We start from the raw sequence: 24,798 nt of genomic DNA, 5'->3' as shown, positions 1-24,798 counted from the left end.
TCAGCAATAAATTCATTTTGCTGGAGCTCGATTCCAATTTTTGGTGTGTACTGTTTTGGATACACTAGTAGCAACAATCAATACGAAACTAACGATTTTAAATTGGCTCACCACTTTAGTAGCCTATTGGTCCCAAGCAAACGATTAACGTACCCTATTCTAGTTGAAATTCTATTACTACACTATGTTTGTTTTGATTCGCTATGAAAGTTTGACAGATAACATCAGGGGTGTGTGGATTCATGCAGAACATGCAGGGGTGAGTGAAATAGCTTGGGACTGCTTGGGACCGTTGTTCTGGTACTGAGTGAGCCAAAAATAATAATGATTTTCTTCGGGACCTAGTGGTCTTAGAGTTACCTCTATGCTAGTAGAATTCCAAACATTTTTATTGACGAATTTCCATGTTAAATTCCACATGATTTTCATGTGACCACACATAAACAGAATCCACCCAGAAGCACACATAAAATGTATGAGTCAAATAAATAGTATGCGTCGTTACAAATGGCTTTTATGTGTACACATATTAAGTGCACAAAAAAAAACCGTTGCTAAAATAAAAAAAAATAAAAAAAATTGGTGGAATTAAAAGTTTGCGTTGGTTCTTTTTGGTAGAAAGCGTTTTGCTTTCAAAATAAAAGTCAGCCAACTGTCAAGTCAAAAGTTTCGCAGCCACAACTTTAAAAATATAAAACTTTTAAAATGAATTGTACTGAAATAATTGTACTTCAAATCAAACTCTTGAAATGAAAGTGTTGTACAGTTGACATAATAGGTGTCATTTTGAACTGAAGAATCGAATATTTTCAATTTAAAAACAAGTATTTTTACTTTCAATTTTATTGAATATTAAATTAAAAATTTGTAAACTATATTTATTATATATTTTGAACAATAATAGAACAACCGTTTACGTGCGATCCACAAAAATATCTGCCTCAAAAGAACGTCCTGGTCCTGAACACCATCACCTCATCCATCACATCCCGTCATCTGATGCGGTCTAGTCGTTCCTTTGTAACTATGAAGCTACCCGTTTCTTTATCTTCTCGATGGACCTTTTGACCAATGACTCCTCCACCGGTGGATATCCAATCTCTGTATGTGATGCGGTTCCAGCTGGGAGCAGGGGGAACGACACTCATTTGGATGTATTTTTTCAGTCTAGTAATTACTTGGGATTTTCCGGGAAAAACATAATTGATGGGATTTTTTTGAGTGTGTCCTGTTGACGAAAATAGAGCACGGATAGAAAAAATAGATGGGATAGATCAGGGAATGGATGTGATGTGAGGGGTGTTAAAAAGTTTCAGAGGAATACAAGTCCGAACGCGAAGAGGATAGGTGTAAAAAGAAGAAAAATCTACTGCAATGCAGCGTCCATAAATAACGTGACGCTTATAGGGGGAGGGGGGTCACCTATATCGTTACGAATTATTACATAAGAGAGGATGAGTAAAGCTTTCCGTTACTTAACCACGAGAACATTTTGTTTTTTTTTTGTTCCTTGATTTTTTTTCCTTTGGTTTGTTTTTTCCGTCGATCTTGTTTGCCTCAGAACATCCCGGCGGCGTCGACTGGGATTGAACCCAGGCCTGCTGGGGTGAGAGGTAATCACGCTTACCACTACACCACCGGCGCCGTTCAATTGTTTCTTGATGTAAAGTTTGAAAATTCAGCTCAAAAAATGCCATAACTAAATCTTGCTTGCAAAATGGATATTTTTTAATTTTATATCTTGTGATTTTTGCTCTGCTTAAACTTTTGAAAATCAGGTACTCGATGTTACGCTGATCTTTTGTTTTTATTTTGATAATAATACAATTACCTAGAAATAAAAAAAGACATACCGGAATGAAAAATTAATTAAATGAGACGGGAGGAGGGTGTATTTTAGAGCGTTACGTAATAAATAGAGGGGGATCATTTCCAGCGTTACGTTTTGTTCTGATGGGGGGGGGGGGTCGAAAATTTTGATTTTTAGCGTAACGTAATTAGTGGACACCGCCCAACAATATTAACCAAAGATCACAGCTCCAGTGCAGAAAACGGTTCCGTACCAAATAGGTCGAAACTGCACAGTATGAGGAACGGGTGGTGGCGATGGATCACTATAGGTTCCGGTTAATATTCCCAGCTATATTTGGACGGGAATTTGATTCATCATGATTTGCCATCAGCCGGTGGGTGTCTTCCTTCACTATTAGCTCTTTCTTCTCCGGATCCTTGACCAGCAGCAGCAACTAGTAAAACTTGGGCCGGTTGGAAAAATGACCTGAATTCCTTCTCCACCTGCTTGTCGAAACTTCCATGCTACAACACACAGACACCTGGGCTCTTATCCGTCGAATTCGATCGGTTTAAGTCCGGGAAATGGATGTTCGTTACCGTCTTCTCCGTGATGCACTTGATGTTGTCCCGCGAACGATTTTAGACGAGTGGTCCGTCAACTTTTTTAAGTTTTCCGATTTTTAACCGGCATAGTCAGCTGACATACATGGTGTTTGTTGTGAAGATTGTTGAAAAATGACAGTGATAATGGCAGAGTGCTTCGCGGTCGACCTGAAAACTTCGAGAAACTGCATGGCTTGCTTGACAATTTATGTGCATGCAGAAGGGATAAGTTGGGAATAGAAAGAATAGATAGGATGGATTGAAATTTTGTGCACGTTGAAAATTTTATGAGAGGTTTTGGTAAAAATGGGATAATCCTGAAGTTTCGAGAGACATTTATCGTCGATCTTTACGCTACGATAGTGAAATTTGATTTCCTCCAATCACATCTTTTGACCGGTGACCAGATAATCTTGGAAAAACCGAGGGAAAACAGGTAAAAGTCTGTATCGTAATCCCGCACCAGGTCATTTCAGCGTTCAGTACCTCGTTGGAGATAGAAAGGCTGTGTATGTGGCTACGGTAGTGTCCGATACCAGCGAAAATTTCGATGATTTCCTGCTACTTAGATTACAACGATGAATTAAATAATAGGTAACGGTTCAATCCCGGTTTCATTTTTGGAATGATCTTCGCCGTGTTGGTATTGATCCCGACGGTGTCGTGGCACCGAGACAAACACTATAGGTGACCTGAAAAGTAATCGATTATTTAGTTATTCTACACTATTATCAATCTTACCTTTTATGAAGTCACCAACGAAAGCAATCTTGCAACTTTCATTCTTTGTCAAATTAGTTTTTTTTTTCATATTGACTCAAGGAGAGATACTGGAATCGAATCCCGTCAAGGTTCCTTTCAAGGATCTGGCTGAGGGTGGGGGCTTCCGTTGCATTGAATTCCAATTTTTTTTTCCGCACATTTTGAAAACTCAAAAATTTAGGCCTGTAGATAACACTATATGCCCTGTTGGCTTTTTTTTGGATTTGCTGCCAAGAGGTATTTTTGACAGTAAAACAATTTGGTTTTGAAAATATGCGCTTTTAACATTACGAGTCGATAATGAAAGAAACACTTTCCAACCAATTACATTGCTTCATTTTGAATATTTTCATGGTTAAAACCTCGGTTAAAACTACGAAATAAGGAAAACTTTCAATTTGAAAACGAATAATTTTTAAATACACAATTTTCGGCTCGACACATAGATATCATTTGTTGATCACATTGCAAAAATTCATGTGTGGGGCACATAAAACAATCTTTGAAATTTTATCAGTGTAGAGTTCTATCAACAATCAATACGAAACTAACGATTTTAAATTGGCTCACTACTTGACTAGCCTATTGGTCCCAAGCAAACGATTAACGTACCCCATTCTAGTCGAAATTTTAGTACTACGCAATGCTTGTTTTGATCGCTATTAAATTTTGACAGATAAAATGAGGGGTTATTGTTTTTTCTTATGTTTCGAGGGGTTAATCGATTAGCTTGGGACCGAAGAGAGTACCAGAGCTGAGCCAAAAAGTTGAACACGTTATTTCGGGACCTTCTAGTCTTAGAGTTAGCTCTATGGTTCTACCATAGAGGTAACTCTAAGACCACTGGGTCCCGAAGAAAATCATTATTATTTTTGGCTCACTCAGTACCAGAACAACGGTCCCAAGCAGTCCCAAGCTATTTCACTCACCCCTGCATGTTCTGCATGAATCCACACACCCCTGATGTTATCTGTCAAACTTTCATAGCGAATCAAAACAAACATAGTGTAGTAATAGAATTTCAACTAGAATAGGGTACGTTAATCGTTTGCTTGGGACCAATAGGCTACTAAAGTGGTGAGCCAATTTAAAATCGTTAGTTTCGTATTGATTGTTGGTACCAGCGTAGAGGTAACTCTAAGACAAGTAGGTCCCGAAGAAACGTGCTCAACTTTTTGGCTCACCTCTGGTACTATCTTCGGTCCCAAGCTTGTCGAATCACCCCTCGAAACATAGGAAAAACCAATAACCCCTCATTTTATCTGTCAAACTTTCATAGCGAATCAAAACAAACATTGCGTAGTACTAGAATTTCGACTGAAATAGGGTACGTTAATCGTTTGCTTGGGACCAATAGGCTACTAAAGTAGTGAGCCAATTTAAAATCGTTAGTTTCGTATTGATTGTTGGTACCAGAGCTGAGTCAAAAAGTAGAGCACGTTATTTCGGGACCTTCTAGTCTTAGAGTTACCTCTATGGTTCTATCAACCGGTGGAAACGAACGATTTTAAATTGGGTCACTACTCGACTAGCCTATTGGTCCCAAGTAAATCTATAATCGTATCCCATTCTAGTCGAAATTCTAGTACTACACTATGCTTCATTTGTTTGACCGATAAAATGAGAAATTCGTGGATCGGTCAAAACTGAACCTACCCAAAAATGGGTAAACTGTGTCGGGAGTGACAAGTTCAGGCGTAACCTTTGATAACGGCACAAAAGCTTTTGTAAACAAAAGTTGTAACGCCCCTTAAACACGAACCGAAGAACACTCACGTAAACCAACAGCATCATCCGATAATTGCATTGGTTTGCGTGAGCGTACTTCGGTTCGCGTTACCCCGTTCACATTACAGCATACAAAATTTGTTTACAAATTTTTTTGTGCCGTTAACAAATGTTACGCATGAGTTGACAAATGAAACAATATCGAACGAATTCATGTCAATGTTGCTCATTTGTCAACTTGTCACTCCTAACACAGTTTACCCATTTTTGGGAAGCTCAGTTTTATCGATCTGGGTGAATTCTACCCAAATTTGGGTAGTTTTTTAGAGCGTTTGAGCTCCCACTACACGGAACCGAAAAATTACCCAAAATTAAGTTCTTTTCACTCATCTCCCATCCCCCATGTTCCGTTCAATAAGTTAATTTTCAGTAAATCGCTTATAGTAGTTTACATTATTTGACTACGGCAAAAATAATTACTTGCTCGTGAGTATTTTCTACCCAAAATTAAGTTCACTTGACTAAAATTTGAGAACATCTCATATACTCACTAGTAGCTTATTGAACGATAGTCATGAGAAAATCGAATCTCTCGTTCCGTTTTTGACAACAACCAATAGTGAGAGTATATACCTATAGAGATTAGTGACGTTTAACGCATGCACACTAGCGGGAGCAACGCCGTGTAAAGTTGTTTATTATTTTCCTCTGGCTAACCTAAAAAATGTATGAGAGTAGATCTGTCAAAATGAGTTTGACATCGATTTGTTATGTATTTTCCTCGGATATTCACCAACACGCTTTCACATATCGCACCAATACAACCGGACGTAAAAATCTCAATAGAATGCAAAACTCAAAATTACCCAAAATTAGGTAAAAAGCACTTAAATTTAGAGTATTGTTTTCTCTATGAGTATGTATGTGTGTGTATGTAGTCATAGAGCTTTTTAACGCTTAATCGGCGCACACTAATGCGCAGCATTTAAATTGAAGGAGTGCGAGCAAGAGGGAAACAGATTAGTGGGAAAACAAAACATCCATTTATCCCTGAGTGCTAGATAAAGACAATTAAACGTCACAAAGGTCTATGAGAAAATCGAATCTCTCGTTCCGTTTTTGACAAGAACTAAAAGTGAGTGTGGGATACAAAACTCAAAATTACCCAAAATTAAATCAAAAGAACTTAAATTTAGGGTAATTTTTTTCTCTGTGTACAGATTTATGAAAACATATCCTGGCATCCCTGTTTAGGCCCCTACTGTTTTCGTGCAGTTCAGAGCAAGCGTAAAAATTTAACAGCGACCGAAGAAAACTTTTCTCGATGGTGGTCAAAACGTCGCGCTTTTGATTTGTGGTATAGATTTTCGCTAAATTTTCAAATTTAATCGCATCGAAATCGATTCAATTATAGTGCATTCGCTTCGTTCCCAGTGGTTGTCTTGAAATAGTGTGCCGGTAGTTGCTGTTCTTCACGATAAAAGGATAAATTTTGCGAGGTAAGTTTGGCTATGTAGGGACGTCGCCGAATGTGGCAGCAGGTCTTCAAGGAGGGTAGAGAAAAAGTAATGTATAAGAAGGGGAGCGCTAGTGCGGCTGAAACCGGCTTCCATAACTAGTGGGGGTAATAAGATAGCAACTACCGCCGGTAGCACTGGAAAGAAGCAGAAAAAAGTTTTGTTGTTGCTTTCAGTGAAACTATTATTTCCTCGTTAGATTTACTAAAGATGTAGAAATAATGGATTTTTGTGTTGTACGTAGGATGACACGGCGAAAGGCTTCGGAAAAGGCGAAAAGCTCACCGGAAAAGGTGTCTCGACGATCTTCAAGGCGTGGTCGGAAATCGCCGACAGCAAGTCCCGAACGAGATGATGCATCAGGTAAAGAACAGCCAGACTGCCAGCGGGAAGCTGAGGAGCACAAATCGGACGATAGTGGCTCAGAGCAGGAGGAGGAGGAAGTGCGAAAAAGGAGTCGTGCTCGCAGGGGTACTAGAGCGAAGGCATCCGAAGAGAAGACGGCTTCTCGACCTAGAAGGAGTTCCAGACGTAAGTCGCAATCGGTTGAACCGTCTGATAAGGAAGAAAGCGAGAGAGAGGAAAATGGTGAACATGCAGGTGAAAAAGACACTGCTGTAATGGACACCATTCCGGAGGAGAAACCCGAAGAGGTTCAGGAAACGGTTGTTGCTGGAACGATAGAACCAGTGCCACTTGACGAACCGAAAGAGGAAAAAACTAAAGCTGATGCAGAGCCGGATATTGTAGACGAAAATAATCATGAAGACGAGGACCGTGAAGTGGAAACCGAGCCTAACAATCAAGCAGAAGTTGAACCTGAAGAACAACAAGAGGTTGAACGTACTAAAGCCGATATTTGTGAACAGTCTCGTGAGTCCGGTGAAGTGGATTCGGAGAGTGTTCAGGAAGATGAAAGTCAACAGGCACCTTCGAAGACAGAGGAACCCCCCAAAGAAGCTTCCCCTGAAAAGGAAGCTTCTGAGGAGGAATCCTCGTCAGAGAAAGATAATCGTAAATCAGAATCACCGAAACCAAAACCGAAACCGGTGCGCAAATCTCGTTTCCGATCACGTTCTAAGTCTCCTGTACGCATCGAGACGATCACCCACATCTTGGAAATAAAACAGAATGATGGTGATGATAAAAATGACGACGAATTGGAAGCTGGAGAAATTAAGGATGACGAAGTTCCGAAGCGCAGTCCTGAGAAACCCACTGAAGAAAAACCTTTACGAAGGCCATTGCAGCGAAAAAGACGCTGGTTATCGTCGAAAACAGACACGAAAGCGTCGGTTATAACAATTTCTACTGACTCATTGAAAAACATCATTTCCGAACCGGTCAAACCGGTTCCACTGTCGGACGTTAAGCTGGAATCCTCTCCAGAACCGGAGGAAATAGTTGACAGCAACGAAGAGCAAGCGCCCGGTGAACGACGCCGCTCCAAGGACAAGCTAGCAATCAAATCCTCCGAAAAAGAACACATCGAGGAATCGGATTATAAAGCGAAACCGTTGGACAAACTGCTGGGCAATCGTAAGATAAGCATTGTCAGTGATGATGGAAATACGGCGATAGCTAGACCCCCAAGTCCAGCGAAGCATCATTCCAGCAACATATTGTACATAACGAATCTGGTACGACCGTTCACGGTGCTGCAACTGAAAAGCTTGTTGGCTCGTACCGGTAAAATAGTTGAAAATGGCTTCTGGATCGATAAGATCAAGTCGAAGTGTTACGTAAAGTACGAAACGGAAGAGTAAGTATTCGCTACTGATGCATGTGATGCCTATTAGTATTATCGTTTAATAATTTAATTTTACTCAGTGAAGCGGTCGAAACCCGTCACGCACTACATGGCGTCCGGTGGCCGGCATCGAATCCTAAAAGTTTGCACGTCGATTTCGGAACTGAAACTGCCATGGAGAAGGCAATCATTTCGACGCTGGATGATGCCGGAACTACCCGAATTACGATCGACAATTCGAAGGACGCCAAGGACTTCGGATGGAGTCGGGATACAGTGAAGCAGGATGAGGTATAGGACCGCGGATGGAAGGTGACGTTGGGTTGTTTTAATTTTTAACATCTCTATGCTCTGTCTGCGCAGGTCCGACCGGTGCGTGAGTGGGATCTTGGAAAGAAGGATACCTTCGACCGCGAAGATCGCGATAGAGGAGCAGAAGGGGATAGGATTGGCCGCGATAGGGAACGAGAGCGTGAACGGGACCGCGACCGGGACAGGGAACGGGATCGCAGTGGTCGCGGCGACGAGGGACGCGGGGATCGTGGCAGACGGCGTTCGGCGGAGCGGGAATTTGGACGGGGAGACAGGGAGCGGAGACGTGGCAGTACCAGTGTATCACCAGGTGAGTTTTTGTTTTTTTTTTTTGCGAACATACGCATTTATTGAGTGAGTTTAGGGTTGCACTAATGAAACACTTTTCTGATCATTCTTACAGCGAGGAAGTTTAAGAAAAAGGAGAATGAACCTCCCATCAGACTGTTGGATGATCTTTTCAGGAAAACCAAAACGACACCTTGCATCTATTGGCTGCCGCTGACTGTTGAACAGGTAAGTTTCTATTAAGAAGTTGGAAATCAAAAGCTGGGGAGTTTTTATGACTTCTGGCCTTTACTTAAACCGAACTTGAATTTTTCTGGTTCATTTAAGTCATTTTCGTAACATTTCAAATGAATATAGGCTTCTTATTTCTAAATAAAATATAATATTAGTTTTAAGACGTGCGACCTTCAATGAGACAAACAGAATTCCATACGGTATGACTTATGAACCTGGACAATTTTGATTTCATAATGTATGACTGTATTCTACCACCTACATCGTACCAACCGATCGGAAACTCTCTTGTGCGTACCGTGTCTGTTTTGCGTATTACAACATTTCATTTTCTTCCTACAATTTTCAGATGGCTGCAAAGGAAGAGCAGCGTCGCAAGGATATGGCTGAGAATCAACGCCGGCAAGAGGAGGCACGCAAGCAAGAGGAAGAACGCCGCAAAGAGCGCGAACGACGTGATCGGGAGCGGCGCGAGCGACCCCGTTCGAACTCGCGTGATCATCGCCGTCGTTCGCGATCTCGGGACGATGGTCGGCGTCGGCACAGATAAACGTCCGACCGCCACCGCCGCGCAAGCGAAGCGAGTAAGAGAACCAACCAACTACTGCTGGTACTTACTCCTAAAAGGAAGTCAGATCAGAAAGATTCATCTAATTTATACCTAACCCAGCAGAGATCGTGAACGGATCAAGGATGTTGCCGATACGAGCGGTGAGAGAGACAGAGAGAAACATGTTTTGGGAGATCCCGTTCGTCATTTCATGTGACCAGCGACGAATCCGAATAGGGTCTGTGCAGAATGTTATTGTTTCATTTAACCTTTGCCTCTTACTCCCAGAATTTTAGCGTTTCCCGGTCCTTGATCCCAGTTTTTTTTTCTGGTTCTATGCTTCTTTTTATTTTGCAGTCAATTGAACATCTTTTTTTCATGCGAGTTTTTAAAGTTCGCTATCAGTTTTTAAATTCTATCTAGAGTTTAATGTGACTTCCAAAAATTATTGATTTTTAAGTTTATTGCAGGACGTTAGCCTTGAGGATGATTTTTTTCCAATGTAGCAAACAATTGTTTCGTTTTTGGAAGCAAAACAGTATTTGCTACGCATCGTCATTCTTATTAACTGAACCTATTTCACAATTTACTAATTACTTTTCTACGAAATAAGATACTTTTTATAATTTATGAAGAAATTATAAGTACATAGATAGGAATAGTACAGCCCGCGCAGTAATTTGAATAGTTCAGCAGTTCACCCAATCCCGGGACAGGAATCCGATTTGATAACTAGAGGAAACGGAGTTGCAGTTACACATTGACCGAGACAGCAAAACAAGACCCTTATCACCAACCCAGCACCAAAAATGACAGCTCAATAAGCAACCTTCTCTTCTGTATATTGTGTATTTCTATCAGAAGCTGAACTCACTCGAGAAGGCACGCACATATTCTCTGGGATACCCGTGGTACCTATTTCACTACTGCCACCGGTGAGCGATGTCCAATCTACTGAATCTGATCTGGGTCTATGTTCAAAATGAAGGCGAAATCAATTTGAGAGGAGAACGGAAGCTATCAGAAGCACATGCAACCATCATTCCAATCGAAACCATTCGTTGACGTTGGCGACTTTTTCCGCTAGATGGATACTGTTGATCGTGATCGTGTCACTAAAAACAACCAACAAACAACTTAAGAAGATTACTCGGAAACGATTGGAAACCAACGCTGGATCGGAATACAACTCAAACATCCACAAACATTAGCAGACGGTGACTAACTCATCACTCTTGAGCGCAAATCATCACTGGAACAAACTCGGAAATGTCTTCTGTCTCTGTGTAGTAAGACGCGTCGCTGTGCTGATGAAGTCGCCGCACATCGTCGGCATCATTGAACATCGTTGGAAGTTTCTTTTCGTGTGGATACTAAATGAATTAAACATAGACAACCTGAATGAATGCAAACTATAATTTGTAGTGAGTAAAATGTCATCTTTCTGTTTTTTGTAAAACCGTAAGCTTGAACACACAACACGTAGCGTTCTTGGCGGTGAGTGAAGTGTAGCGCACCGAAAGAGTTTTTTTTACGAATGAAAATTCGTCAATAAGTAATGCATAATCTAATCGTATTGAATACCATTTTGATTCCTACAGAGGATAAGAATAAAACACTAAAATTAGTAATCAATGCCAACTCGTTTGATATTATTCCGCTGAGAATGCATTATGTCTTCCTGGGAAGCAATATACCTACTCTTTAGTGCGAACGATCTTGGAATTCGGTGTAGTAGCGTGGTGTCAGTATCAAGTAGTTTGGATAGCGAGTATTAAAACAACCTTCAAGTGGTTTCACTCATACAACTTAACCGGTTGCTTCACCTCGGTAGTCCAGTTCATTGGGGCTATGGGAGCTCAAATCAATCCAAAGCCGAGGATAAGCGATTACACTGCACGGCGAATGAGAACGACCTAAATTTGAGTTTAGTTTACTCATAAACGCAGAAAGTGCAGGAACTCAGAGATGAGTAAATTTACCTTATGGTTTCCTGTGGAAAACCTCAAAAACTCCCGGAAAGTGAGGAAAATTTACGTAAATTTTACTCAGTCGAGTAGTAGTACCAATAGTGAATCCAATTTTTATATTACTCATATTCGGGATTTTTTTCCTGGAAAACGATGAGGAAAATTTACTCATCGCTGAGTTCCTGCACTTAATGTGATTTATGAGTAAACTAAACTCAAATTTGGGTCGGTCGCATTCCGAACGAGAAAAAAAAACATGGCGAATGAAAAAAAAAATTGATGAAAATTATTGCGCATTTTGCACCAAATTAGACTCCTGTGCAAAAAGTAATTGCACAGTAATAGTTTCGCACAGGCCAGACAATTTAAAAATCAACTTATTTGAAAGCAGTAACAGCTTTAGAACATTACTAGCAAGCTACACTGTTGAATTAAAGCTCTAGAAAACATTAAGAAGCTCAATATTTAACTTTTATGACCAGTGCGAAAATATTACTGTGTACTTATTTTTAGCGCAGGAGTCTAATCAGGTGTGAAATTCGCAATACCACTGATCTGTATAAACATTGTTTTTCTCAAAGATTTTTTCTTCCCGTGAATTCTTAAAGGCCACTCACATTAGATCCAGATCTGACACGTTGCGGCAAAGTGACAGCTAAATCTATTGTCTAAATGAATGTTGGAATGCTTAAATAAAACAGCAAAAAAAATGTTATCTTCCATTTAATTCCACTTAATAAATTTTGGTATCCATGACAGATACGTATTTCGACTACAATGTGCAGTCTTCATTAGTGTCATTCACACTAAAGAACTTATCAAAATCTAACCCTCTTAACCCAACAAACAATCGTCTATTGAAGAAACGACTTCTTGGCCATTTTATTCAACTGCATGCTTAATAGTACTTGTACTATTTTTAATAATAACTTCTGTTCAGGCTTTGTTCACACAAATCTGGAGAATTTATTCAACCTCAACATTGAACTGCTGGTGGTGTTATAAGGTATCTCGAGAAGCTTTTATTCGACTTATATGAGTTGTAACAGAGTTTATACGATAACATTTTTGATTATTCAGTGTTTATTAGACATCACTGCTTCTTTAAAACAGTGATGCTCTGTGTATACACTTGTTTATCATGTGAAGTAACGTTTAATTAGACATTATTATACATTTATTAAACGATTATTCAACTATGGGAAAATTAACCCGAAAATAAGAGGACAGGGGGACAGGGGACAGGGTGTTGTGTGTTTCTTAAGTGTATTGTATGTAATTCAATATTTCTCGCGTAACATTTGAAAAGGGCCTATGTCCAAAATGTAAACAATCCAGAAAATGAATTGTAAATTTTTCCGCCAGTATTTAATTCCTATATAAATAAATTGAAGTATTTTAGGCATTTATATTGTTCACAATAACAATAGTAACTATATCTCAGTACACAACATCCAAAACATGCGAAACGTTTTCAAAAATACATGAAAATCGATAAAAATTTAATATCACAGTAATAAGCCTTTTTGTGAATCCTTAAATGGTTAGGCCCTTTTTGTTAAGCCGTTGTGCTTGTCATCATAAATTATAGGCCCTTTGCTAAGCCTTTTCTTAACGTCAAATAAATCATCGGCCCTGCCTCAAGCAGTAGGGCCTAGCTTTGATTTGAAATTTTTCAATCATCGGCCCTTCTACGTCGCTAGGCTTATGAATGGAACCTCATCGAACGAAAAAAAAAATATATGTTAGGCCCGAGGTTAGGCCGTTTTAGCATGAATGATTGGAAAAATTTCGTGGATCGGCCGTTTTTAAAATCAAGTTATTTTTAATGATTTTTATCGATAATGCGGAACATTCCTATACGACTGGTAGCTAATTACCAGTGCTACAGAATGGTATCAAAAATCGGTTTGTTTACATTTTGATCATAGGCCCTTTTCAAATGTTACGCGAGATTTCTGACGTGGCTCGCACCACACAGATATTAGAAAATTTATTAAATACTTATACATGCCATTGTATGGGATTCGAACCATGTACCTTCCGATCACCAGCCGCTTGCCTTGTCATCTGAGCTATCCTAGAATTCATCATATGGGCAACTCAATAATCTATAAAAGCTTGCATGAAAGTAAATACCTATCAGCACTCCCGATCGCAACTCTAGCTTGAAGGAGGCCCTGTGGGAATAATTAATTCATTCGTCGTTGTTTTAAATGAGACCAATGTTGCCTCTTCACATCTCCAAGTCGAAAGAATGGATGCTCGGTTATATTTTAAACTAGATCAATGCTTTCATTATCGTGAGTCATGTGATCGATATTACTATTTAAATTAATTATGTTCTACACAAATAAAAAAAAAGGTTGAGCTTGGGATTGAACTCACGACCTTCTAATTGGAAAGCGGAAACGATAACCACTACTCTACTGATTTCGCCTTGTTGTAAGACTGAATCAGTGTTGTCGAATAATGAATCTTATACGTCGTTTATAAAGCATTTACAAATCATGTGATTACAACATGGACGCATAGTTGTATAAGAGCTATTATGCTGACTGTATTCACCTTTATTAAGCAATATTGTAAAGTAATGCAATGAAGTCTAATAAAGGAACTAGAGAACATTTATTAGACATCTAATAAAGCATGTTATTAAATCAATTGAAAACAGTCGAATTAAAGTGTCAATGTATGTACAAATTACACTTATTCAGTTTGTTATTAGATCGAACTTCTGGCGTTGAATTGGGAAGACATTTAACACTTTTACAGCTTTTAATAAGTAAATTAATCAGATCAGAGTGGAACAATGAGCTTTTTCAGCACATAATTCGACAACTCTTTTTATTCAGCATTGTACACTGTTATCAGGCATTTATTCAATATATATGCTTATTTGTGACTTTGAATTTTTTGTTGGGTGGTATAAGAGCTATTTTGCTGAGTGTATTCACCTTTATACAGCAATATTGTAAAACAATGCAAAGAAATCTAATAATGGAGCTAGAAAACATTTATAAGACGTTTAAAAAAGCATTTTATTCAATCAATTGAAAACAGTCGAATAAAAGCGACAATGTATGTGCAAATTACACTTATTCAGTTTGTTATTAGATCAACCTTCTGGTTCTGAATAAGGAAGACAGTCAACGTTTTTAAGGAAATTAATCGTATCAGAGCAAACGGCGGAATAAAAGCGCCTCTATCGATCTCAATGAGCTTTTTTCAGCACATAATTCGACATCCTGTTTTATTCAGCATTGTACACTATTATACAGCATTTATTCAATGTGTATGCTTATTTGTGACTTTGAATTGTTTGTTGGGAAGTACTCATCTCCTCCTTTGTTTGCTGTTTTATTTAAGCATTCCGCTAACAACCCAATTTCATTACTTCATTATGATGGCTACCAAGCCTTTGGGATTTTCCTTATTAGAGAGTTGTATAGATTTTTCTCCTTTAGTTTACTTAAATCTTTGGTTTTTATTAGTTAGGTAGGTTCCGATTCAACACATTGTAGTTTCATTTTTATACCTGTGATCTTGACTTTTTTTACCTCCGTACTGACACAAAGGTCGGTATAAAGGGAGAGAATGCAAACTTAGTATAAAAATGATTTATGCGTGCCATAGTATAAAATCGAAAATACGCACCTTTGAAATGTTGACACTGATTTGAATGTGGGCCGGAAACGTCTGCCATAGAAAATTTAAAGCAGTACGGTGGTTCCAGTGGTAGTGATAGCTATTAGCATAGAGATAACTCTAAGACAAGTAGGTCCCGAAGAAACGTGCTCAACTTTTTGGCTCACCTCTGAGCTAGGATACGCAAGCAACATCAACAGTGATGACCTTAAATACTCCAAACTGTTTTCCAAGAAACAACTCCAGCTGATCGCCAACGATACGTTCTCTACTGAAGCTAACGTACTCTGGTAAAGGTCTTCTCGTTGAATTGAAGTAGATAGGAAGGCCTCTCTGTTGACAGTTGTCGTACCTGCTATTGGAGAAGACGAAACATCATTTTTAGTTGGTCTTCCGACCAAGCAACATACATCGGAATGATAGTTATTTAAGGTTAACCGTTGTATGCATTTCTTTTATTTAAAAAAAAATCTCATCATTTTACTCTATAGTTTTTCAATACCAAATTATCATATAGGTCACGAAAAGGTACAAATAGGGCAAGGCATTGCAAGTTGATTAGTACATTATATAATTTATTTGTTTGTAAATAGCAACAGAACTGACCTTTACTAAGTGTTCCACCAGAGATTCCTGTGATCGTATCGCTGTTTCCGGTAGGTTGAGAATTTCCAGTAGTCTGCAGGCTCCCCAGTAAGTGTACGTGTTCCGGAATATAAATGTCTATTTTCCAGGCACTCCAGATGAATTCACAGATTTTTACTGTAAAACACTTTATTTCACGGATACTACATTTATTACACTCTACAATTAAACTTTTATTAACTCTATAGACTATACATTTATTCAACAACACTACAGATTAATAGGATGAGAAGTAATTGATCTTCCTAGTTTGCTGGTTGGATATGTTTACGATGTATTATTTGGATAACAGACTATACTTTTGAAGAATTTCTTATACATATTAAAATTTGAAGCAGTGGGACAGATATGCGTCCATTTTTGCAATGGGACAAAACGACTTCACATTTTTTTTTTAATTTTTTCTAGAATAAACAGCATGTTTTAATATAATATTTTAAAAATATGTATTGATTTATAACGTTAAGCATCATAACCTCAAATAAGTCAAAATGTTACATGGGACAGTTATGCTTCCACTGGCAGTTAGACCCTGAAACAAAAACCATTTTTTCTGCGTGATCAATACCAATTGGACAGTTACCTAATGTTCCCGTCTGTTGGCTGTTCGCAACTATTCAGAGCTGCAAACATATAGGTATTCCTGATGAATGTGGGCGTCTTAGTGGAATACCTGTATAATGAGATAGAGAAGGATTAGTATTTTCATTTAATTCCACTACTTTATTTGCTTATCCTTGACAGATACGCGTATTTCGTCTGCACATTGTAGACGAAATACGCGTATCTGTCAAGGATAAGCAAATAAAGTAGTGGAATTAAATGGAAAATACTAATCCTTCTCTCTCTCATTATATATAGGTATTTTTTGAGCAATCTAGCAAAAGTGACTCCTATGCTGGATTTTAATCAATCCCAACAAAATATATACCAACCCCGAATGAGCAAGGAAACTATATGGGAACTTTTCGCCACAGTTAACTGTTGCAAGAAGTTTCAAAATATTACAGCCTCCAAACAATTTTTTTACTCCAGAATCACCTTTTTTCCATCAATGCATAATAAGGCAGTTTTCTACGTTGTTTTATTGACAAGGCACGCACTGCCCATATAAGCATAACAGTCCATCCAGTTTGATTTTCTATTCATATGGGACAGAAATGCTTTTATGGGCAGCGAAAAAAAACCTCAATGTATTCACATTCAAGTCGCTTTAACGCTGATCAACTCACTTGAACCGTATATTTTCATCTACCATGTTAGAACTCCCATAGAACATATTGGACACATACCTCGACGTGCAACATTTTGAACTGGAGTCCTTTTTGATTGGGTCGTATGTAACAAATGTAAACAAATTGACATTTGAATGCTAAAAGACACTACTCTGTTTACTCTTAAGGCCCACGCACATTAGATCCGGATCGGACGCGTTTCGGCAAACTGACAGCTAAATCTATAGAGATTGCTGACGTTTGTCGTACGTAGTGTGCGTCACGTATACGTATACGCAAAATGTTTTCATCGGGAAAAAAAAACTTCATAGCGGAAAATTTTCCCGATGAATACAAATCACTTACACAATCATACTTTAGCAATCTCTATTGTCTAACTGTCAAATTTACGTCAACGCAACGCAAACGGATCTAATGTGGGTGGCCCTTTACTATAGGTAAAATTTGCTCCCGCTACCTCATTTCTGTTTCATTTTATCGTCAAAAAACTATTCGTCGTATGTGCCAACTGACCAAAACATAGCTCAATTTTACATACGACACCTAACTTCTATGGGGGTGTCAATCGTCGTTTGTAACAAATCTGCCAGAAGCGTAAAAACTGTACATAAGACCTGTTCTTTTTTCCTAATAAAAGTGCAAATTTTGCAAATATTCAATGTTTAACGGTTGTGGGTGGTCTATAAAAAGATAACTACGTTTTTTGTGAGTAATTACTCATAATAATACATTTTTAAGCCGCTAAAAAGCGCACGGTCGAATGTAAAAACGGATATGCAAAAGGTCGTATAATATTGATTGGTTAAAAAACGTTTGATTTTCAACAGAAACGCTATCAATACCTTACTCAGTTGATAGCAACACTCCTGAGATGTTAGTTAATGGGAATTTTGAAAGAATTATCCTTCTCATTGAAAATAGAAACAATTTTTTGTTCACCAAAACAAAACACCCCGGCTCTCTAATTGACATAAATGTTACATACGACCCAATCAAAAAGGACTCCAGAAATCTGCATCATTATGACCGTTTTTCATGATGGCCGCGAAGGTCCACGTTTTTTTAGGGGTAAAAATTTAACAATCAACAAATTTATGTATATTTAAAAAAAATCTACTAAAGACTACAGATTAATTTTGAATTTAGTTATCAGCACTGGTTTATTAGCAATAATATTAAGAAATCCAAATGAGAACAAGTTATCTGCAACAATTCAAATTATTATTTAGCATGTAGAGACGTTAGCATATGTTACTCACATATGGCTGTGCGCGGCTAAAAAGTACCATCAATGACAGTTGCGGCAGTTTGGGTGGCATTTTTTCCCATTGACATTACAGCGACAACCCCCACTGTTATCGCCCTGACCGAGTGGGCCCCAACGAGGGCCCCGTGTAACCCAGCACACGGCGGTCTTGCACATACTGCAGATTATGAAGTCACATCCGGTGATCTTCGCGAGGAGCACGTTGCACTTCGGACAACGCATTGCCTCACCAGAAGCTAACATGTTTTCCATTGCCCGTTCCGAGCGACGAGTTTCGTAATTACCGCTCAGCCTATCCTGGTAATCCTCGCAGCTCATATCGGCATGTAAGGCCTGTTCAGAGATGTGTAATCTTTAGGATACAGACAATCAATTACAAATGCTACCTACCTTGCATCTCAAACAATTCTGCGCATAGCAAACGGGACAAGAGAACAAACTGACATTGTCCTCAACCATACACCATCCGGTGCAATCCGGTGTCTTGCAGTGGAAGGCATTCTCCGCCAAACTCTCGGCTTTCTTCAGCGATCGTCCCAAATGCGCGTTGTAATCTTCGACGGTTAGCAGACACTTGATCTCTCGGTCTTGAATTATGGTTTCACAGGAATTATTATTATCCTTGTATGGGCATTGTACGACTACGTCCTCGGCGTGTTTAATAGAACTGCTGAGGCATTCACGGCAAAAGGTATGGAAACAGTCACGTAGAATCACCCCCTCGTAAGCCTCGTACGGTACGAAACAAATCGGACATTCAAACGGTTCCGGATTTGGAACAACACTAGCATCAGTCAGTGTCATCAGCAAATCCAGTTCTTTTGGTCCTGCTGCTGAAGCAGTGTTCAACACTTGCTTCTTCAACGAGTCGTCCTTGATCGTTGCGAATTGACGTTCCATCAAATCGCGGTACTCTTGCTGACTCAACAATGCATCGAGTTCCCGCTCTTCCAGATTTCCTTCACACTCATACCGACCATTGGGAAAAGGACAACGAGCCGTATTGGCTTCAAGGAGAAACGCCTTGAGACATACGGTACAGAAGGTATGTAAACAATTTACCAGCACCACTCCCATTCCGGCAGATGTCATCTTACTGCAAAGGTGGCAAAGGCATGATTCGCTATTGTGGACCAATGCCTGCTTTTCCAACTCTAACAGCTGCTGGTACTGAGTGCCAGCGCTACTGTTAGAGGAACTGCTCAGGATTAGTCCATGTTTTGATTTCTGAAAAATTATGTTTTTTGTGGTATAAATTTCTTACTACGTCAATACAACTTACTGTTTTCGCTGTTAGCGATGCCATGCTGTAGCAGTTTTTGAAGATTATGTCATACGTTGATGAAAAACTTAAAAAAACACAATTTTTTATTGCTACGTCAAATTCACAACCAGAGAAGAAAAAAAACATCGATGATCACTTCGATTGTGATTACTGATTGCGCTACACGCTAACTTGAAAGTACTCATTAATGAGTAAAAAAAGACCCATTTTGAAGAAAAGTGGCTTAACTCATTAATGATTAAACAATTTTACCCATTAATGAGTATCTGTTACCCATTAATGATTAACAATTACTCATTAATGGGTAACAGATACTCATTAATGGGTAAAAAATTTACTCATTTAATGAGTTAAGCCACTTTTCTTCAAAATGGGTCTTTTTCAACCATTAATGGGTACTTTCAAGTTAGCGTGTAGAGATTGCTAAAGTGTGATAGTGTCAGTGATATGTTTTCATCAGGAAATTTTTTCGACGTTTAATCGGCGCACACTAATGCATCATTTAAATGAAAGGAGTGCGAGCAAGAGGGAAACAGATTAGTGGGAAAACAAACCATTAATTTCTCTATCTAGTACACAGGGAAGAATTATTCTTCCCTGTGTACTAGATAGAGAAAGACTATTAAACATCAAAAAGGTCTATAGCGAAGTTTTTTTTTCCTGATGAAAACATTTTGCGTATACGTATACGTGACGTAGTGTGAGTACGATAAACGTCAGCAACTCAAAATTGAGTCGAACATGCTTATTAATTTCAGCGGGAAGTATACACCGAAAATAGTTTTCATGTAGTTTCCATTGCATGGAAACGCAAATGATTTTCATCCATAAACAAAATTAATGGAATTACTCGCCTAACTTTTCAAAAGGTCCTAAGTAACAAATGTAAACAAATCGAGTTTATAAATGCACATTGTAACATTTGTATCTAAGAACATTATGCACACACAAACATTCAGATTAATGTCAATGGAATTGAGAAAATTCTAAATTAACAAAACGTCTGAAGTCAAAATTTTCATTAACGATGTTTCAATGTTACATAAGACGTTTGACTATGTTCATCAAGACAAACGTCTGAAGTATCAGAAAGACCAAAACAGTGCAGATCTGTTTATACGAGTAAAACGTCTAAGATGTTCAAACAAACCAAAACAATGTGATTGTGCACATCGGAATTTTATGTCAAGCATTTTTCTACTATTTCCGCGGGGGGGGGGGGTAGGTGGGGGGTTGACAATTATCCACGGCCCATACAAGTTTTAAAAATTTTATATGGACAATTGTCTACGCATGGGGAGGGGGGGGGGTCAAGCATACCGAAAAGCTGTCTACGTAGTGAACAGCCCCTAAAATAACACTGTTATCAAATAAAAAGCAGCTCACGCGACCACCAACGATCGACCAAAACAATCTGTGGGCAGTGTTGCGATATACCCACAGACAAACAGACATAACACTCGCAAATTGTTCATCGAACAAGCATTTAACGGTCAATTTAAAAGTATCGTAGTTGGTAGTACCATAGAGGTAACTCTAAGACCACTGGGTCCCGAAGAAAATCATTATTATTTTTGGCTCACTCAGTACCAGAACAACGGTCCCAAGCAGTCCAAAAGCTATTTCACTCACCCCTGCATGTTCTGCATGAATCCACACACCCCTGATGTTATCTGTCAAACTTTCATAGCGAATCAAAACAAACATAGTGTAGTAATAGAATTTCAACTAGAATAGGGTACGTTAATCGTTTGCTTGGGACCAATAGGCTACTAAAGTGGTGAGCCAATTTAAAATCGTTAGTTTCGTATTGATTGTTGGTAGTACCACCACCTGTGGCGCGCATAGTCAATTCCCTTGGGTTTGACGTTTACACACTACCGCCATCTGTTCAGCGTACTACCAACAATCAATACGAAACTAACGATTTTAAATTGGCTCACCACTTTAGTAGCCTATTGGTCCCAAGCAAACGATTAACGTACCCTATTCTAGTTGAAATTCTATTACTACACTATGTTTGTTTTGATTCGCTATGAAAGTTTGACAGATAACATCAGGGGTGTGTGGATTCATGCAGAACATGCAGGGGTGAGTGAAATAGCTTGGGACTGCTTGGGACCGTTGTTCTGGTACTGAGTGAGCCAAAAATAATAATGATTTTCTTCGGGACCCAGTGGTCTTAGAGTTACCTCTATGGTACTACCCACCACAGTCTACTCAACAGATGGCGGTAATGTTTTAGCGACGATGTTTTACAGTGAGAAATATTCAATGTGTTATGTCTGTTTGTCTGTGATATACCGTTAAAAAAAAAAAGTTGATGCATTGTCCAATACTCATATTGTTCGTTTAGCTCGTATAACTTAAATTATGCACTCATAATGCTTAAAAACAAACAAAAAATAATGTTCAAAGCATAAATGACCTATGTAACTGTGATTATAACAAAACGTCCTAACATGTCCAATGTACACCTGACAAGAGCAAAATGTCCTATGTAACATTTTTCACGTTTTAATAGAAAAAAATGTATGAAACGGGTAGATTATAATTTCAATTTCAATTTTACTATCGCATTTTACTATTAAAGGTCTTAAAAATGTCAAAAGTTGATTTGGTTTTAAATAGTATCAAAGAAGATTTTGTCAATCTTCAACCTCGTTTTTCTCGAAAAGAGTGAAATGTTAGATAGGACCTTTTGAAAAGTTAGGCGAGAATTTTCTCAATTCAATTGACATTAATCTGAATGTGTGTGTGTGCATAATGTTCTTAGATACAAATGTTACAATGTGCATTTATAAACTTGATTTGTTTACATTTGTTACTTAGGACCTTTTGAAAAGTTAGGCGAGATTTAACTGGAGCTGAAGACGACTGAAAACCGTCTCCGCATGCAACTCCTATACTTACATTAATACATTTCGGCCGTTGTTATACAATAATTTCGCAGTTTCTTAGAGCGTTTGCCTCGGCGTTTGCACCGACACAACTGGCATTTTTTAAGTCCCAGATTTGGCTGATTGAGTATGGCTTTTACTCAATTTAACATTTCTCGTTTACTCAGATTTTGACAACAATGCTTAGACGAAATGGACGAAATTGAGCTTTCTGACGTTTATCACACGCACACTTGCGTAACCCGCATAAACGCGAACCATAAATTGACCTTACCTAAAATGGTTAAAAATTGTTTATAATCCCTGCTAAACTTTAACTGAAATGGTTATGGAACTTTACATGAACGTTTAATGATAAAGTTTCAACCTTATGTATTATGGTTTTTTGGAACTGGACCTTACAAATAATGGGTTGTTAAGAACCATTACCGTTCCAAATTCTTGTTTTCTGCATACATTTTCGGAAAGAGAACTATATTAGAACCTTTTAACTTATGGTTTGAGAACTTTAATGGTAATGGTTATGGTAGTCAGTAAGGTCCACGAATGGTTTTGAAACATCGATCAACTTTATGTGGAATATATCGCGAATTGGTTGCCTGCATGGTGGGTATATAAATGGTGATACAGCTTTGTCACTATATAGGCGAGGAGGTCGCGGGGGGGAAAAGTGCGGTTTTAGAGCAAATTGTAAACAAACTCGGTCGCTGTCCCATACAAAAATCCAACATGGCTGAATCTTGAATTTGACACATTAGAACACCTATATGTAGTCACCTTGGTTGCCTGTAATTTACTGATTACCAATTCACGATATATTCCACGTAAAGTTGAGCGATAATACAAAACCATTAATGGACTTTACTGACTACCATAACCATTACCATTAATGTTCTCAAATCATAAGTAAAAACGTTCTTATATAGTTCTCTTTCTGAAAATGTATGGAGAAAACAAGAATTTGGAATGGTAATGGTTCTTAACAACCCATTATTTGTAAGGTCCAGTTCCAAAAAAACCATAATAAATAAGGTTGAAACTTTATCATTAAACGTTCATGTAAAGTTCCATAACCATTTCAGTAAAAGTTTGGCAGGGATTATAAACCATTTTTAACCATTTTAGGTAAGGTCAATTCAGTGTCAACATTTCAAAGGGGCGTAATTGCATTTGTAAACAATGGATTTAGCCGTCGATTTCTCGCGAATAAAAGCTCACTCATGAAAAATAATGACACCAGCAGGTAGAGGAATGTCTCCTCTACCAGCTAGCATTGTTATTTCGGAGAGGTAAGATTTCATTCACGAGAAATTGACGGCTAAAGTCATTGTTTACAAAAGCAATTGCGCCCCTTTGAAATGTTGGCACTGAATTTATGGTTCGCGATTATGCGGGAATCCCCTTTTCAAGTGTGAGCTTTGTTATCCTCACGGAGATCAAAAACGACCCAAAATTAAGTACTTTTCCCTCAATTCCGGGGTTTAGCCCAAAAAACGTTAATAAATATTGTTAGAAGGGGCCCTGCACAGCAAAAAAAGTTGTTGAATATTACATCGAAACTGCTGCAACCAGGTCAATCCATCGGTTGTGTAATATCACATTGTACGATGTACATCGATTTTGCGAACAAAATTACAGCCATTGATGTAATATTGTATCTGCTTTTTGCTTTTACATCATTATTTCATACATCAGCTTGAATTACGTTGATCGATATTACATTTTTTTTTGCTGTGTGGTCAGCCGTACGACGCAACTTAGTCGCGATGCTCTCACAAGAGCGCTGCACAGCACTGAAATCATTCTCATTTTTTATTGAACACCCGTTACTAACGGTGTTAGAGAACTCAATTGACCAATTAGGTTTTGCACCATCGGGGTTAACCTCAATCTGATGACAGTTTAGTGGTACTGTTTACGTGGACTTAGTCGATTTTTTCTTGGGTGGATTTTCTCGATAATTTTTCAGACTGCAGTGAGATGTAAACCACATTTCTGCTATGTTCACGAGCAACATCCTTGCAATGCGCTGTTCCTCGACAATTTTCAAGTTAAAATTCGGAAATTTTAAAATTTTTTTTTTCGAAAAAACGACTAAGTGCTTGTAAACAGTACCACTGAACTGTCAAAAAGGTTCAGCCGATTAACACTGAGTTCATTCGTGACGTCACGCTGCAGAACCTAATGCACGGAATGAACTGCATGAACAAATTTGACGTTTGAGCGGTGCCGTGTTTACTAAAAATGAACACATGATGTAATGCTCGCGTAACTTTAGAAAAGATCCTATCAACTTTTATAAACAAATTG

The 24,798-nt window shown here is 38.5% G+C and overlaps 2 protein-coding genes across 4 annotated transcripts; one reads left to right on the top strand and one right to left on the bottom strand.

The window, feature by feature from the left end:
• The first annotated feature begins 6,200 nt into the window (after positions 1-6,200).
• Positions 6,201-11,164, top strand: Acn (Acinus). 2 transcript variants are annotated; one of them, XM_065224448.1, is made up of 7 exons: positions 6,201-6,386; positions 6,649-8,166; positions 8,235-8,445; positions 8,518-8,776; positions 8,870-8,982; positions 9,338-9,598; positions 9,662-11,164. In XM_065224448.1, the coding sequence occupies exons 2-6, from the start codon at positions 6,650-6,652 to the stop codon at positions 9,536-9,538; spliced, it is 2,301 nt and encodes a 766-aa protein (XP_065080520.1). In that variant the 5' UTR covers positions 6,201-6,386; position 6,649; the 3' UTR covers positions 9,539-9,598; positions 9,662-11,164. The 2 variants fall into 2 exon arrangements, with proteins under 2 accessions (XP_065080520.1, XP_065080519.1); XM_065224447.1 differs by having other exon boundaries at positions 9,659-11,164.
• A 6,988-nt stretch (positions 11,165-18,152) lies between these two features.
• Positions 18,153-19,717, bottom strand: LOC135703245 (ranBP-type and C3HC4-type zinc finger-containing protein 1-like). Of its 2 annotated transcripts, XM_065224367.1 has the most exons (4): positions 19,586-19,717; positions 18,694-19,530; positions 18,296-18,636; positions 18,153-18,239 (listed from the first exon to the last, which is right to left on the bottom strand). In XM_065224367.1, exons 1-3 carry the CDS (start codon positions 19,712-19,714, stop codon positions 18,325-18,327), a joined length of 1,278 nt encoding a protein of 425 aa, XP_065080439.1. In that variant the 5' UTR covers positions 19,715-19,717; the 3' UTR covers positions 18,153-18,239; positions 18,296-18,324. The 2 variants fall into 2 exon arrangements, with proteins under 2 accessions (XP_065080439.1, XP_065080438.1); XM_065224366.1 differs by having other exon boundaries at positions 18,200-18,636.
• Between the last annotated feature and the right edge of the window lie 5,081 nt (positions 19,718-24,798).

The sequence above is a fragment of the Ochlerotatus camptorhynchus genome, unplaced genomic scaffold (assembly GCF_037179485.1).
Source record: "Ochlerotatus camptorhynchus isolate MF236.1 unplaced genomic scaffold, CSIRO-AGI_Acam_v1.1 ptg000211l, whole genome shotgun sequence".
NCBI classification, from domain to species: Eukaryota; Metazoa; Arthropoda; class Insecta; order Diptera; family Culicidae; genus Ochlerotatus; species Ochlerotatus camptorhynchus.
Note: the sequence above shows the minus strand (reverse complement) of the source record. Positions and strands in the feature narration are given on the sequence as shown.